This window comes from Archocentrus centrarchus, chromosome 16 (genome assembly GCF_007364275.1).
Source record: "Archocentrus centrarchus isolate MPI-CPG fArcCen1 chromosome 16, fArcCen1, whole genome shotgun sequence".
NCBI classification, from domain to species: domain Eukaryota; kingdom Metazoa; phylum Chordata; class Actinopteri; order Cichliformes; family Cichlidae; genus Archocentrus; species Archocentrus centrarchus.
The window spans coordinates 18,682,798-18,697,454 of NC_044361.1; the positions used below are offsets into that span (position 1 = coordinate 18,682,798).

Consider the following 14,657-nt stretch of genomic DNA (forward strand, 5'->3'; position numbering starts at 1 on the left):
AACTAAAGCCTTTAATCTTATACAGATTAAAGCTGCAGGATGTAACTTTTATAAAAAATCTGGTTTTTACATATTTGTTAAAACTGTCACCATGTCAGACAGTATGAGACCGATAATCTGCGAAAAAATGGAGCTCCTCCACCTCCTCCCTGAACCGCTCCCAGTCAAAAACAACCGGTCAGAGCCAGGAGGAGGGTCTTAGCACTGTCAATCACTCCTGGTGTATGCTGCTCAATGTAGTTGTGTGCAACACTTCATAATTTGGTATCGATCCTATGTAAAGTAAACACAGGGCCATTATCACCGATACTGATACCAATACTTTTTAATAATTATGAAGAATTTCCATGAAGTTTAACTGGTTTGAGATTTTTTTCCTTTGGATCATTAATTAGTTAAAACCCAGAATAGAATTGGGCAAAGTTTATATGTAAGTAGAAAATACTTCATCAAAATAAAAGTTATTGTTCTGAAACAATAGAATAAAACAATTTTCCCCATACATTGATGTCTGGAATTTTTTTTCATAAATTAAGTGTACAAAATCATCACTCAAGAACAAATGCAAACTTTTTTCCAGGTAGATTTTTCAGAAAGTATAATAAAAAAATTTAATAAAAAATGTCCCTTCATTCACTAATTTTCTACAAATTTAAATTTAAATTTGATTTAAATGTTTCATAGCAAAATCCTTTTTTTTCCCAAATAAAATATGTTATGCATCACATGACAGTATAAAAAAACACTGTGGGGAGGGGAGTAGCAAAGTGCTCTGTGCTGTGACAGGAGCGACACTTAGACAGTCAGCTCGCATCTTTGATGAAACCGCAGCACTGCATACAGGAGAGAAACTGAAGCCAAAGTATCGATCTCATTACACTGATATTGATCAATACCAATACAACGTTGGCATCCATATTATCGATATCAGGATCAATCTGCCCACCACTAGCTCATTGTACTGATGGCGGAGAAACAACTTACTTACTTCTCTGCTGTTACCATTGGTGGTGGCCATGGTAACTTCTGGGTTCTAGCAAGAAATATTCCTCACCCCAGCACTAATGCTAATGCTAATTAGTAAGCTAATACTAACCACCAAATGCCGCTCCCACTTGTTAATTGAGTGATGGGGCCTAAGACATAACCAGAAAGCAGTAATCAGTTTTTTTGGACGTGTAGTTACATTTCTCGAGGTGCATGTCAGGTTTGCTTCAGAGAGGATTTTCAGTTATACACAAAGGATCAATGCAGAACTCTAAATCAGGCCTTATTAGATTGATAGAATGATCATTTTTACATATAATCCAGAAAAGTTACATTTATACATCAAGCATTTAATGTGTCCCAGAGTGCCGTTTCCTTCCACTGTGTTTGCAGAAATCACATAAAAAAATACACAACAAAAACATAATCCAGATTCCTCGGCTGCTAATAGCATTTCCTACATTTGAATATCAGCCACCATATTGTGAGCATAAACTATCATGTTTTTAATGCAACAATAGGAAGTGACATCATCTTGCTGGGAACTGTAGTATTTTATTCTTGAAGGCCTCTCATAGCTCTACTGGTGCTGAAAACTAATGTTTGACTATGGCTTTCTGAATACAAGTAGGGCTGCAACTATCAATTATTTTAGTAATCAAGTATTTAATTGATTATTCCGTCAATTAATCAAGTAATTGGATAAGAAATAATTTTTCATTTTAACAATTCATCAGCATATTTTAACTTCCGTACTGCAGATGTTTCTCTGTGTGAAACAAACAGGGTGGATGGAGCAGCTACAAAGTTCTCTGTTCTTCATGTTGCTGATCAGGTGGTTGATAAAAACATTTTGAAGGAGCCCCTCTGTACTGATGGTGGTGGAGGGGGCACCGAACGATTGCTAGTGCTAATGGCAGCCCCCCTTTCCCCAGTACACTGTGGTTATAGATCTGTTCTGGTGGCTACAGCTGACGTAAAGAAAAAAATAACAGCTGACATCCTCTGCACAACACGCGCGCACATTCAAACATGCGCACTCACAGCACAGAGAAGTGGGGGCGTGAAAAAACATCTCAGCCATCCACTCGTGTTAAAGGCTCGTTTTTGTTTTTTTTGGAAATGCTCCGCTTACACGGAGACACCTGAGCTGCAGAGCTGAAACCAAACATCAAAGCAACAAATTTGTGTCGAGGATTTTTAATAATCGAATTGCGTTATTCCAAGAATCGTTGCAGCCCTAAAACTTGCATTAAATTTTTAGTTTGTGTATCAAAATACATGAAGGTTGGTATTTACCTTTCATGCTGGGATTTTTTTGTTGAATCGGAAGCCTGAAATTTTCCTTTGATCTTCATTTTCCCTCTTACTTCGCTTGGTGTTCATGCGGTTATTTCGATTTATGCAGCACACGCGTGACCATAGTGAGATCAAACGTACACACTGTGAATGAAACTGTCCGTGCTCTGTGGTAGATTGCAAACTGCGGTGAAATGATACAGGCGTAAGCAGCGATAATAGCAGCGACCTAGCCGGGGCGGAGTCTGTGAGGTGCGCTCCTTTGAGAGGCAGAGGAGCGCAATATTTGTGGGATTTGAATCAGTACGTTTTGCATCCAATAAAAGCAAAGATGTTAACAAATAAATTGGACAGTATTCTGGCAATTTAGTGATATTTCCACAGCTGTGGTCTTGACTGGTCTTGAAATAAAATCCCGAGTCCTCAAGGTCCGAGTCCATGACAAGACCGAGACCAAATGCGGTCGAGTCCATGACAAGACCGAGACCATCAAAAAGCGGTCTCGAGACCGGTCTCGAGACCAAGACCGATCTCGAGTACTACAACACTAGTGTGTGTGTGTGTGTGTGTGTGTGTGTGTGTGTGTGTGTGTGTGTGTGTGTGTGTGTGTGTGTGTAGCAGCACCACTTTCCAAGTCCCTCGAGATGCTTAGTTTTACAGCAGCACTCAAGAGATGGAAAATAGGAAGTGAGTGAGAGGAAGAAAGAGAGGGCAGATGGACCTACTGTGTGATGACAGGCATTCAGGCAAAGGAAGAGGAGCAGTAGCAAAAGGGAAGAGTGAGTAGAAATAACTTAATCACATGATAAACCATCTCTCCATCATTCATCATTTCATTCCTTTCTCTTTCATCTGTAGATCATCATTGCCTCTCTGTTTAAATGTATCTGGATGACATGACATGGCAACCATGATGTACAGCACTGTCATTTCAAGAAGGCTTTGCTCCTTATAGCTATCTCCAGTCTGGAATCCAGAAATGCCAGCCCCCAACTATGTTGAAGAGTCTGCAGTTTCCTTAACGAAAATACAGACTAAAGTCATGTGACCTCTCTACAGCAACACAGAGCCTAATTAAAGCAGACATGGATGGGAAACAGAGACTTCAAACTTCATGCTGCAGTTATGATCCAGCAGAAACTTCTTCCTGTCAGGGAAGCCCTGACCAAAAGGAGAACAGCAACAAATGCAGAAGCGTTTGCAGTGTTACAAATCACTGCATTACCCTCGAGATTACATCTGGCTGTAATGAACGATTTTAAAGTATTACTGTTCCTGAATTCACTAATCAAAAAACAGATACTTCAAAAATTACATTGTTACTTGTGTTACATAAGATCTTTGGTAATCTGCATAATGGGCAGATAGAAAAAAAAAAAAAAGTGTTTTTTCATTGACTTACACAACAACTGCCTGACCCCATTTCATTGACAATACCGAGGAATATGAGAGTGGTCTCCAGCTTCTGACTGGTGGACAATATAACTGTCAAGTGCAAAGCGTGCTGCTTCGAAACCAGCAATAAAACTCTCTCCAAGCATCTGCAAAGGTGTCAACTCATAGCAAAGGACGCCTGAACAGCTGAGTGTATGTCAGCTCCACCCGAGCAACAAAAGCTTGATTTTCAGCAGGTAACAAAAGCAGAGGTAACAGGGTTTTGGAGTACAGAGAAAAGGTTTCTACGGTAGCATCGCTGTTGCCACAGCATTTTTCTGTGTTTTCACCAACTTTGCTTTGTAGCAACGATGTGAAAGATCTTGTGTTGTTATTAGGAAGGGGATTTATGCTGATATGTAGGACGATATATTTTTAACTAGTAATCACGTGAATGAAACTGCATCTCAGACAGTACAAAATAATGAAAAAGTAATGTAGCGGTGAAAGTAATTATTTTACACAAGGAGTAGGTAACTGAACCAATGTATTACATCTGTATAAAAATAGTTTTTAATATTGTGTAAAACGTTTTTTTTTTTTTTTTAGAAATGACACTAGCTCTACTCATTAGTAGTGAAATACATTCCTGGTCAGTGTGACATATAATGTGGGTCCATTCAGAATGGCAGAATGTGCAATAATGAGTTTTAGGAGCAAACCTAATAAAGTAATAAACTAATAAAATTTCAGGTACCCATTAGAAACCATATTTACCTATTTTTTGCTTTTAGGTGTTTAGGTAACATACCTATGACAATAAAGTAGCAAAGTGTACCCCCCCCCCCCCCCCCTTTTTTTGTTGAATACTCCTTTGAAAAGGAGTTTAATGAGTGTGGGGGGGGATTGCCTGAGTGAGTAACAGTATAAAAAAAGGCCCTCCCTTGAATCCCTCCTCACCATGCTGGATGATCCCATGTTCAAGAAGCCTCCGCCCCAGCTGTTCAGCCTCCTCCCTCGTTGGCATCTCCCCCTCCTGTAGTAGCCAATCAACAAACTCTGAGGCTACCAGCGTCCGCTCAAATGACTCGCCCTCCTCCTCCCTGGTCTGCAATAGGTTATTCTCTGTGTTCATCAATCTACAGAGAAAAAATAGAGCAGACGTGGTTAAGGAATGGGGATAGAGGGAAAGGAAAAGTCATAGTGGGGTGTTGCACTGAAAAGAAAATTCAGCCAATTCATTAAACTCAAGATGAAATAACACACTCAGTGTTCAGCATCTCCACAGCAGCATGCCAGAATGCTTAAACGCTAATTTTAAACAGAGTTTTAAAAGGTTGGGCAAATTTACTTCAGCAGTTTTACATAAAGGCCTCACCTAGATGGAAGACAACAAAGAAAGTCTTCATGAAAGCTACAGCCTTTGTAAGACCCACAGTACTGTTTTACTTTCTAAGAGCTGACCCTGTGGTTACTATGAAAAGAGAAATTTCTTCAGAGGGAGTTCTCCACTGAAAAAATCTTCCAAACTAGCAACTCTGGCCATTTCCTCACTCTGTAATCTGCACTTTCAAAATGCACAAACACTGTGCTGTAGCTGTCTCCAGATTAGCACTTCAGCCACATAAACAGAGGATCGAGTGCACATAAATTCAAGCTATTCCTAAAACCTCATAGCGAAGCTACAGATCTCATCTGCACAAATACAAAATAATTACACTGAGAAAAAAGTTCTAGATCAGCTTCACTGACACTAAATGGAGGTTTGGTTTTTTTGGAATCAACCCAGTTGGGTGTAAAGGTTCAAGGAGTAGATATGATTCAATTTAGTTCCTGCAAAAAAACCAAAACAAAAACACATACACACACACACACACACACACGGACTGCATTAAATAGGTGTTGCGCTGTGTTCTGACTGGTACCAGGTGACAAAGGAGTTAAAGAAATACAAACATGTACACACCTGTAAGGAACAGAACTGTTGACTCGTTCACTATCCCACTTTCTGAAAACCACATTCACACCCATCACTCACAAACAAACACTCAGCACTCATGCTGCCTTAAGCAAAAAAATGAAAGAAAGAGTTACAGAGAGCTTTGTGTCATGTACCTCTGCATGTCAAAGCATATGCTTGAAACAAAATGCAGCCTGAAAAATACATTTTCTAAGCTGCTCGTCCTGTTCTGCTGGCACAAGATGTATTCCCACATTGTGTTTTAATGGCTATCAATCATTCACTGAGCTGTTAACGTCACAGCCTGGATTGCGTATTACACACATATCATCTGCAGATTAATCAGCAGTTTGGAGATTTGTATAAATACCCATAATATTCAGATAACTGAAATTATGGGAGACTAAAGCAAACTAAGAAACAGCCACTAACCCAACATCTGATCCAAGCAGAACAGAAGAACTAGTGATGGGATAATCTTTACAGCTATATTAATTTAACCATGGATGAGACAGTTTCCATAAGTCCCCACCAGATCAGTGACTCAGTGATGAGATTAAACCTGACTCTGGTAAAAAGGATGATGATAGATTAAAAAGAACAACTCACTTCTTTTTTCTTTTCTTTTTTTTTTTTTTGCAGAGTTAGAGGAGAAGATGCCACTCTCATGTCTGTGCAGTAACTATTAAGTGAAGTTACTGCCAAAGACATGGTCAGATTAATTTGGCATAAAGAAAGGAGACGGGGGCAAACAGCTAACCTGAATCTGTTCAAACCTCTACAGCAAGTTACATCCAGACATCTTCACTGGTTGCCTTGCAACTACAGCCAGCCAATAAAACAGCAGCATAACCCAATGCAAAAAGGCAGTGGTATAATATGTAAGTTGATTAGCTTTAAACGTGCTGGCAGGCTGTTTCCCTGTTTCCTGCCTTTATTCTAAGTTAAGCTGCTGACTGTGTCAATGCATGAATTTACCTCAGTATTGAACTATTAGCCTTTTGCATACAGACAATCCACACTATGTATATTATTAATCCCTATATGCCCTATATGCAGCAGGCAAGCAAACCTCCTATTGTTTATGCATCTCAAGGGAGACAAATTAATATTTTACTGGAAACAGAGTTTTAGCGACAAAACCATTAGTCCCTTGAAAGGCTAGCTTCTGTGCAGAGTGGCACAAATAGAGAGCCTAATGAAAGAAATTAAACCAAATGAAACCCATCTCAGATGCAGCATGTGGAAACCCTTCTGTCTGCAAAAAGAAAAAGAGCCTCAAACTCTTATGAGTTTATATAGCACGTCCCATGCTCTCACTGTGGTTCAATGAACTTTGACCATCCACAGAAAACTGAAGCAAGTCAAGAGAAGAACTATGGCGTCATTAACTTACCCACAGGGACACAGTGTTAGGCTCAAATTTCAACCCTTGAGTTGAGTGAAAAATAGAACAAGTGCACACCCAGGGCTGCTCAAGTCATCAGTTCTGTAAAGTCAGCACACAACTGGTTTAGATGTTAGATTTTGATGGATTGGCAGCTTTACCGAAATAACTGCTACGGCCCGAATTAGCAGCAAACACTGTAACACACTGCTGAAAGAAATGGACATAATGTACCAGGAGACCTGTGTACACAATGCCATTTAATCCATTTTAATGTGTTAAGTCAACAGATCGTGTTATGTTAGCTTCAGGGGATTGACTCAGAGAACTGAACTCTGAACTTGGAATAGTATCCACTTAAGTAATAGAAAGGACTGAGATACTTTACATACACAATATACATGGTAGCTTTAAGTGGGACAGCTGGAGCTACCATGACCCTGATATGCACTCAGAGTAGCTGTTCAGTCAGTATAGCTAACTCAGAGTGACTAACAGTACAGTGAGTTGTGGTTGAAGGATCACCAGAAAATTCCAAGCTTTTAAATTTAGTCTTGCATTTAGGTGGGGCAGTGATAACTCGATGGCCAGTGAATTGCTTTTAAAAGCTGTCATTTTAATAGTTATGTAAGACAGGCATAGTGGAGTGGTTAGCACTGTTGCCTCACAGCAAGAAGGTAACTGGTTTGAATCTCCAGGCTCGTTGGGACCTTTCTGTGTCTGGTTATTCTCCCAAAGTCCAAAGGTGGGCCATTCTAGACTGGCTGAGAGCGAGTGGCTGGCTGCATCTATGATGGACTGGTAGCCTGACCAGGGTGTACCCACACTCTTGCCCTCTTATCGCATGTCAACACTGTCACAAATTGGGGTGTGGTTTTTGGCTGAGCTGCAAGATAACAGGTGGAGCAGAGTAATTCGGGTGGAGTGATTGGCTCACCTGCTACAAATTGTTGATAAACTTCTTTCTTTTATGGCAGCAGCGTGCTGGGGCAGAATGGGGCTGCTGCACTTTCCCCCACTGGGCATGCTCCAGAAGATCGCGCAGAGTTTTGAGTTTATGCAGTGCGTGTTTGTGTGAAGTGGCAAAAAAAAGGCTGTTCACTGCTCACCACAGCACCACAGTGGCTACTTACAGCTGAATAACTCCAACTGTATGCATTTCCTTTACACAGGACACACATTATGGCAACAACAACCTTTATTGCCAATAAAAAAAACCCTTGTCTTATGAATAACGTCTATTTCCACAGTTCTAATTCTTTAATGAATTAGAACCACTACTGTATTTCAATCTTTTCTTGCCTCAGACCTGAAAAGTTTAATGCACTTTTTGATTAAGCTTCCTCTCTTAATGACCCATTATTTTGACTTCCTACTGTAATAAGAGAAGATTTTCCACCAGTAGATATGTTACATCTCCTCTCAAGCATGAAGCAGCGACCACACTGTCAGTTATAACTTAGCACTGGTATGTTTAGTTATGAAAGGTTGTGTGTATCTGAGAGGAAAAAAGCAAAATATAGGTTAAGCATGATGGATGTCTGCTACACAGAAAAATGGTCACCAATAATGGAAAGTATATACAATTTGCAGCTGAAGTAGAAAACATGTAAAACCACCAGTACACTGAGTGAGCGCTGTGGTTCCTTGAAGCTGACCAGGCTCAGACTGAAGGGCGGCCTTGGGAATGAAAAGCAGTCTCTGCTTTTGTAACTGGTGTGTTTTATAGGCTTGACAAGTCCTGTGAAATCGACAAACATCGCTGCCCATCTTTCTCTCGTCTGTGGCAAACGTAGATGCAGAAACATGAAAAAGACCTAAGTGAACATGGCAAATGACAACAGCAGAGCACAGACAAGGGATTGTATCTGACGGCTCGTGAAGTACTAAGAATAAATCTCAAATGCTGGTTATGGAGATCTGGATGAAAGTTAGGCACATAAAGTAATTTCAGTAAACCTTTCATGGCGATGCAGTGGTTAGCAGGTCTTGGGTATGAATCCACCGGCCAGCTGCAGCCTCTGTGTGGAGTACGCATAGGTTCTCTCTGGCTTTCTCCCACAGTCCAAAGACATGCATGGGTTAGGTTAACTGGCTATAGGTGTGAGTGTGAGTAGTTGTGTCTCTCTCTGCATTAGCTCATTAGACTTTTGACCAGTCCAGGGTGTACCACGCCTTTTGCTCATGACACCGAATTGGATAAACAGAAGAAAAGCGAGCAATTGAACACTGTGTTGTGCAGGCAACCACAGGTAAAACGCAAAAGCTGCACCCCCCTAGCTGCTGCAGCGGTTGATGTCCCCCATCAAAGCACATAATTCACAGGTGTGAATGTATGTGAGGATGGAGCAGGGCTAGGCTAATCCAAATAAGCATTGAATTAAGCATATAACTGCATTCTATATAAAGCTCTGATATACCACCAAAGGGAGCTCACGATTAAAACCATCAATCCTGAGAACAGTGGGCATCCTGCTCTATCACCTGAGCCATGTGGATTCAGCTACTCAAAGGTCACTTCTTACACAGAGATGTAAATGAGCACGATTATTCTCTGAAACCCGAGACTCCAAAACTGTGAGGTTTGGATGCTACGGACGAGACGCTTGTCATCAAATAATTTTACTTCAGTTAATCAAAATTGTACGTGACAGAATAAAAAGCTTTCATTAAATTATGAGTCACTAATGCTAATGCTACTGAACCTTTTCTAAAAATTCTCAGCTGCAACCCTGCAAGGGGCTTTGACCCAGAACAGGGGTCTCTAGGGGAGAGAAGTTAAATCATGTAGAAATTCAGGCACAAACAACAGTGCAAACACACCCCCTGCACACACACGCAGGAACAGTTTATATGACAAACAGCGTTTTAAACTGTCCCCTCTGATCAACTCTGTCACTTGGGAATTCTGTCAAAACAACTTGTCGCTGTGGTTTGTTTACTGCACTTTGTTTATGTTTTTTTGGCAGTGGATGGTATCACAGATCAATGCTTGTGCTAGGAGACCTGTTTATATTCCGATAGAAAAAAAAATCATGTGAAACTGGCTGAAGGGAATAGTACTTTATGTAACATACAGTATGGTTATGTAGTTTGTACAGCGTGGGACAGTCTGGTGTAAAAAATGTAATTAATAATGGCTGAATTCCATTGAGTTGCATCAGTTTTAAAAGTATGTTATTCTTCATGCTCATACTGTCATGATTTTATTGGGCAGTTGAATGCAACAAAGCTATTTTAATGTACAGTACTGTGCAAAAGTCTTGAGCCATCCCTTCTTGTCTTTATCCAGTATGTTGCTAGGAAAATGTGAAATGGTAAATGGTAAATAGACTAGTTCTTATATAGCGCTTTTCTACTCAGTCTGAGCACTCAAAGCGCTTATACAACACGTTTTACATTTACCCATGCACACCCATTCATACAAGCACTTCCAATATTAACTAAGCTAAGTGCTTTAATTATCTAACATTCTCACACATTCACACTCCTGACGGTTGCGTCGGAGAGCAACTTGGGGTTAAGTATCTTGCCCAAGGATACATTGGCATGTAGCCTGGAGTAGCCAGGAAATCAAACCGCTGACCTTCCGATCAAATGGGTGCAGCGATTTACTGAAACAGAAATACAGTATATGAAATAAAAATGGAGTTTGCACAGTTCTAACAAGCTTGAAAGTCAATATGTGGAAATATATTTTTCAACACAGACTGCACTCTCTGAGGCAGCTGTCTTCATCATTTCTTTAAGTAGTCTTCAGGAATAGTTCTCCAGGCTTCTTGAAGGACAGTCAAAGCTCTTCTTTGGATGTTGGCTGCCTTTTGTTCTGTTCTCTGTCAAGATGATCCCACACTGCTTCAATAATGTTGAGGTCCGGGCTCTGGGGAGGCCAATCTATGCATGATTGTGTTCCATTGTGTGTTTTTCTATCCAGATATAGTTTTCCTGCATTGGCAGTGTGTTGTGTGTGAAGTTGTTACCAATCAGATGCTTTTCAGTTGGTATTTCATGGCATTTTGTGTGTTCATAATGCCATTAATTTTGACAAGATCTCCAACACCCCTGGCTGAATTGCAGCCCCTTAACCATGACAGAGACTCCAGTATGTTTTACAGATGGCTGCAGACACTCATTGTTATACCCCTCTCCTGACCTCTTCCATACATATTTATGAAAATTTTAAACAAAAATTTAGAACTTGGAATGATCACTCATCAGACCTGTTGCCACAGATTTTCAGTCCAGTTCTTGTGTAATGTGACATACCTCAGCCTTTTCTCCCTGTTTATTTCCTTAAGAATGACTTCTTGACAGCCCTTCCACTGAGATCATTTCTGATGAGGGTTCAGTGAACAGCAGATGGATCAACTGAAGAGCCAGATGCATCTCGCAGGTCCTGTGTCAGCTCTTTGCTGGATTTTTTCCCTATTTTTTAAGGATGTGACTTTCAAATACGGTTCATCTGCTGTAGATAGTTTTTAGGCTGATAACTTCTGCTTTTACACTCCACTTGTCTAGTTTTCTAAATAAAAAAATAAATTTCACCTTGTTGGTGAAAACAAAATACTATTTTATGTCTGTCAAACTGTTATCTGTGGATTTTTTTCATAAATTCAACTAAATGGGATCAAATGGTGTGTTTTTGTAACAGGCTGTGACTTAACAAAAAATTCCTCTGAAAATGGTCAGGTATAAGGACTAGACCAAAAATGAGTGAAAAAATTAGCCAATGTCAGAAGAAAACCTTTGAAAGACCTTCAAAAAGCCTGGAGAACTATTTCTCATGACCACTTTAACAAAACTTCAAGAATGTCAGGCTCCTTTGATACAAAACAAAGAACTACAGGGTGACTCAAGACTTTTGCACAGTACTGCATTAGTAAAACCTTTTTTTCCTACTGTGACAAGCTACAATGTCTTCATCTAAAAAAGTTTATGCTAAAATGTCTTCCATCCTGTTTTACTGTGCTAGCCCGGCAACATTTCTGAATTAACACTAACAAAATACAAAATACAACTCAATACAACGCCTTCATCATGGCAATGGCTCTAGAAACTCCTAGAGCCTTGATGCTAACAAGGCTTAAACAAACAAAAAAAAAAAAGCATCAAGATATACCGAGGCCATAAAGGTGACTCTCTGGCAGAGATGAGTCAAGAAATTTCTAATAAAGTTCAAAGTATTACATAGAATGCTCTGCTGTATGGGAGACTTCTAATGAAGCCACATTCCTGACAGCTTGATTCCTTCGGTTGTGGCTGTTGGTCCCGTGTATTTTAAATCTCATTCATTCCAGTTGTGTAGAGCTTATCAAGAACTAAATCATAGATTGTTATGAAAACAGGAAGCAGGAACAACAACCTTCCCTCGATGGGATATGTGTGTGCCCTTTGTACTCAGGCACAAGAGACACAGAGATTTTTGTTTTTTTTTTATCTTACAAGACTGTCCCATACGCGCAGCCGTGAAGCAATTCAACCACTAGGATAAGTGTGTGTGTCCTGGACTGCACCATGGTGATTACATAAACACATAGCTTTGAGAACTGAAACGACAGATGTCTCTCCTTGGAATATTTCTCTCTCTTATGCAATGACTGTGTGTGTGTTGTCATCTCAGGAACACATATAAAATATAGGTCTGTTACTAATAGTGTGTCACTGAGTACAAGAGATCAATAGAAAGACGTAAGTGCATAAGTCCAAAAAGAGATGCCACATATGCACAAGTGAGAGGGAAAGAGGGGAATATATATATATATATATATATATATATATATATATCCTGTTGTTAGTCTCCTATTTACTAGAAAACCAGTATCATGGGTACAGTACTGACCGTCATATTTTAAAACTAACATCTCTGGACAAACGCTATGACTCAGCTCTTGTTAAAACGCTTCGAATATCCTCTAATTTTCCTCATTTTGCAGGCTTTTATCACAAAAAACAGGCATGCTCTTTGCAGTGCGCTCTAATCTAATGGAATCAAATTTACCAGCAGAACAAATTTTCTAATTAATGGTATTTCGGATGCACTCAATCAGCATGCTGTGTAGAACGACACCGACTCTAAAAAAGAGACAAAGAGAGGAAAACAGGAAATGTATGTGTGGTATGCGGCATGGAGCCAAGGAGCTGTGAAGCTCCAAAAACTGAAACCACATATGACCATAAAGTCACAGTTCACCATTCATCCCATCAGCTGGTTTCACTGGTACCATCTTTAAAAGATGACCTACTAGGTTCATTTCCAGCTCCACATTGGAGTTGCTTTGCCTGATTCACAGTTCAAAATAATCCCTGTTTGATTTTATTCTGGGTCCTGGTGCAGCCCCAGAGTTTCTGAAAAAAAAAAAGAAGCCATTTTGCCTCGCTTGACCCTTTCTTTCTTCTGATAGGCTGCCCTTCACAAACAGAAGGTTTGAACAGCAGGTAGGTCGAGCTGCTGTGCCTAAAATGAGCCACACAGTTAAGACAGATACTGCATGTTGTTGATTAAAGAACTCATTTGCAGTATGTTTAACATTTTTTAACACATCAAACCAATTTTATACCTTAGGAGAATGCTGGGAAATTTTCCATCTAGCTGGGAGTCAGATTGAGCTCGTTTTAGAAATGTAAAACTGGACCCAGAGGTCCATTTGCTTAGCAACATCCTAATTAGGAAGGTAATTACTGAGAGCACATTTTGTTACCCTTACACAGAGACAACCTGTTCTAGATCTTTATGCAGATATAAGAATGATCTTCAAATCTAACCCTTGGCATGAAAGCAAATAAGAGTGTTTCCTAAAATCTAACACTGTACCCTTAATGCTAGATGTCAAAGAGGTAAAACAGAGAAGTTTGTGTGTTCATACTTTTCATAGATCCTCTGTCCCCTCATAAACACTTTGGCTTCACTATCCAGCGGGAATGTGCCGTCATCCTTTCGGAAGCGGTAAAACAGCTTCATGTCTTTGAACTCCCGGTGCTCGTCACACACTGAAAACAAAGGCAAAGAAAGTTAGATTAAAAGAATTTTGCCACATTTTTGTTTGCACTGCCAACCAGCCGAGTTGTAGTTTACATATTTCTCTGCCCAAACTCATTTACTAGCTTAGAAATCATTTTTGGTGGCAGGAAGAGTGAAAGGGAGAGCTCACAAAATATTAGTGAGACAGTGAGATTAGTGTTATGATATATGGTTTGGAGACGGTGGCACTAACAACAAGACAGGAGGCAGAGCTGGAGGTGGCAGAGTTGAAGATGGCAAGATTTTCATCAGGAGTGACCAGGATGGACAGGATTAGAAATGAGTTCATCAGAGGGACAAAGATAGAGAGGCAACACTGAGATGCCCTGGGAATGTGCAGAGATAGGAGAGATAGTGGATATATTGGACAAAGGATGTTTAAGATGCAGAGGGTTGATGTAACAGAGGAGGATGCTAGAAATAGGGTGATATGGAAGAAGATGATCTGCTGTGGCGAACCCATAAATGGACCGGCCAAAAGAAGAAGAAGAAGAACATCAAAGGTTAGTGATGCAAATTCAGTGTCTGACCAAATCTGAAATATGGTCACAAACTCCTCCATCATTTGCTGATTTAGGGTGAATAAAACCCAGAACAGTGTTTTTGCAGGACACTATAATGTCATGGTGATG

At 40.1% G+C, this 14,657-nt stretch overlaps 1 protein-coding gene across 2 annotated transcripts in view; it reads right to left on the reverse strand.

The window, feature by feature from the left end:
• Positions 1-14,657, reverse strand: part of deptor (DEP domain containing MTOR-interacting protein) — a 33,731-nt gene that overhangs the window by 13,781 nt on the left and 5,293 nt on the right. For both annotated transcript variants that reach the window (XM_030750180.1, XM_030750179.1), the window contains exons 4-5: positions 13,871-13,994; positions 4,621-4,799 (exon numbers count right to left, since the gene is read on the reverse strand). In XM_030750180.1, the coding sequence (XP_030606040.1) occupies positions 4,621-4,799; positions 13,871-13,994 (303 nt within the window). The remainder of the gene's footprint in view (positions 1-4,620; positions 4,800-13,870; positions 13,995-14,657) is intronic.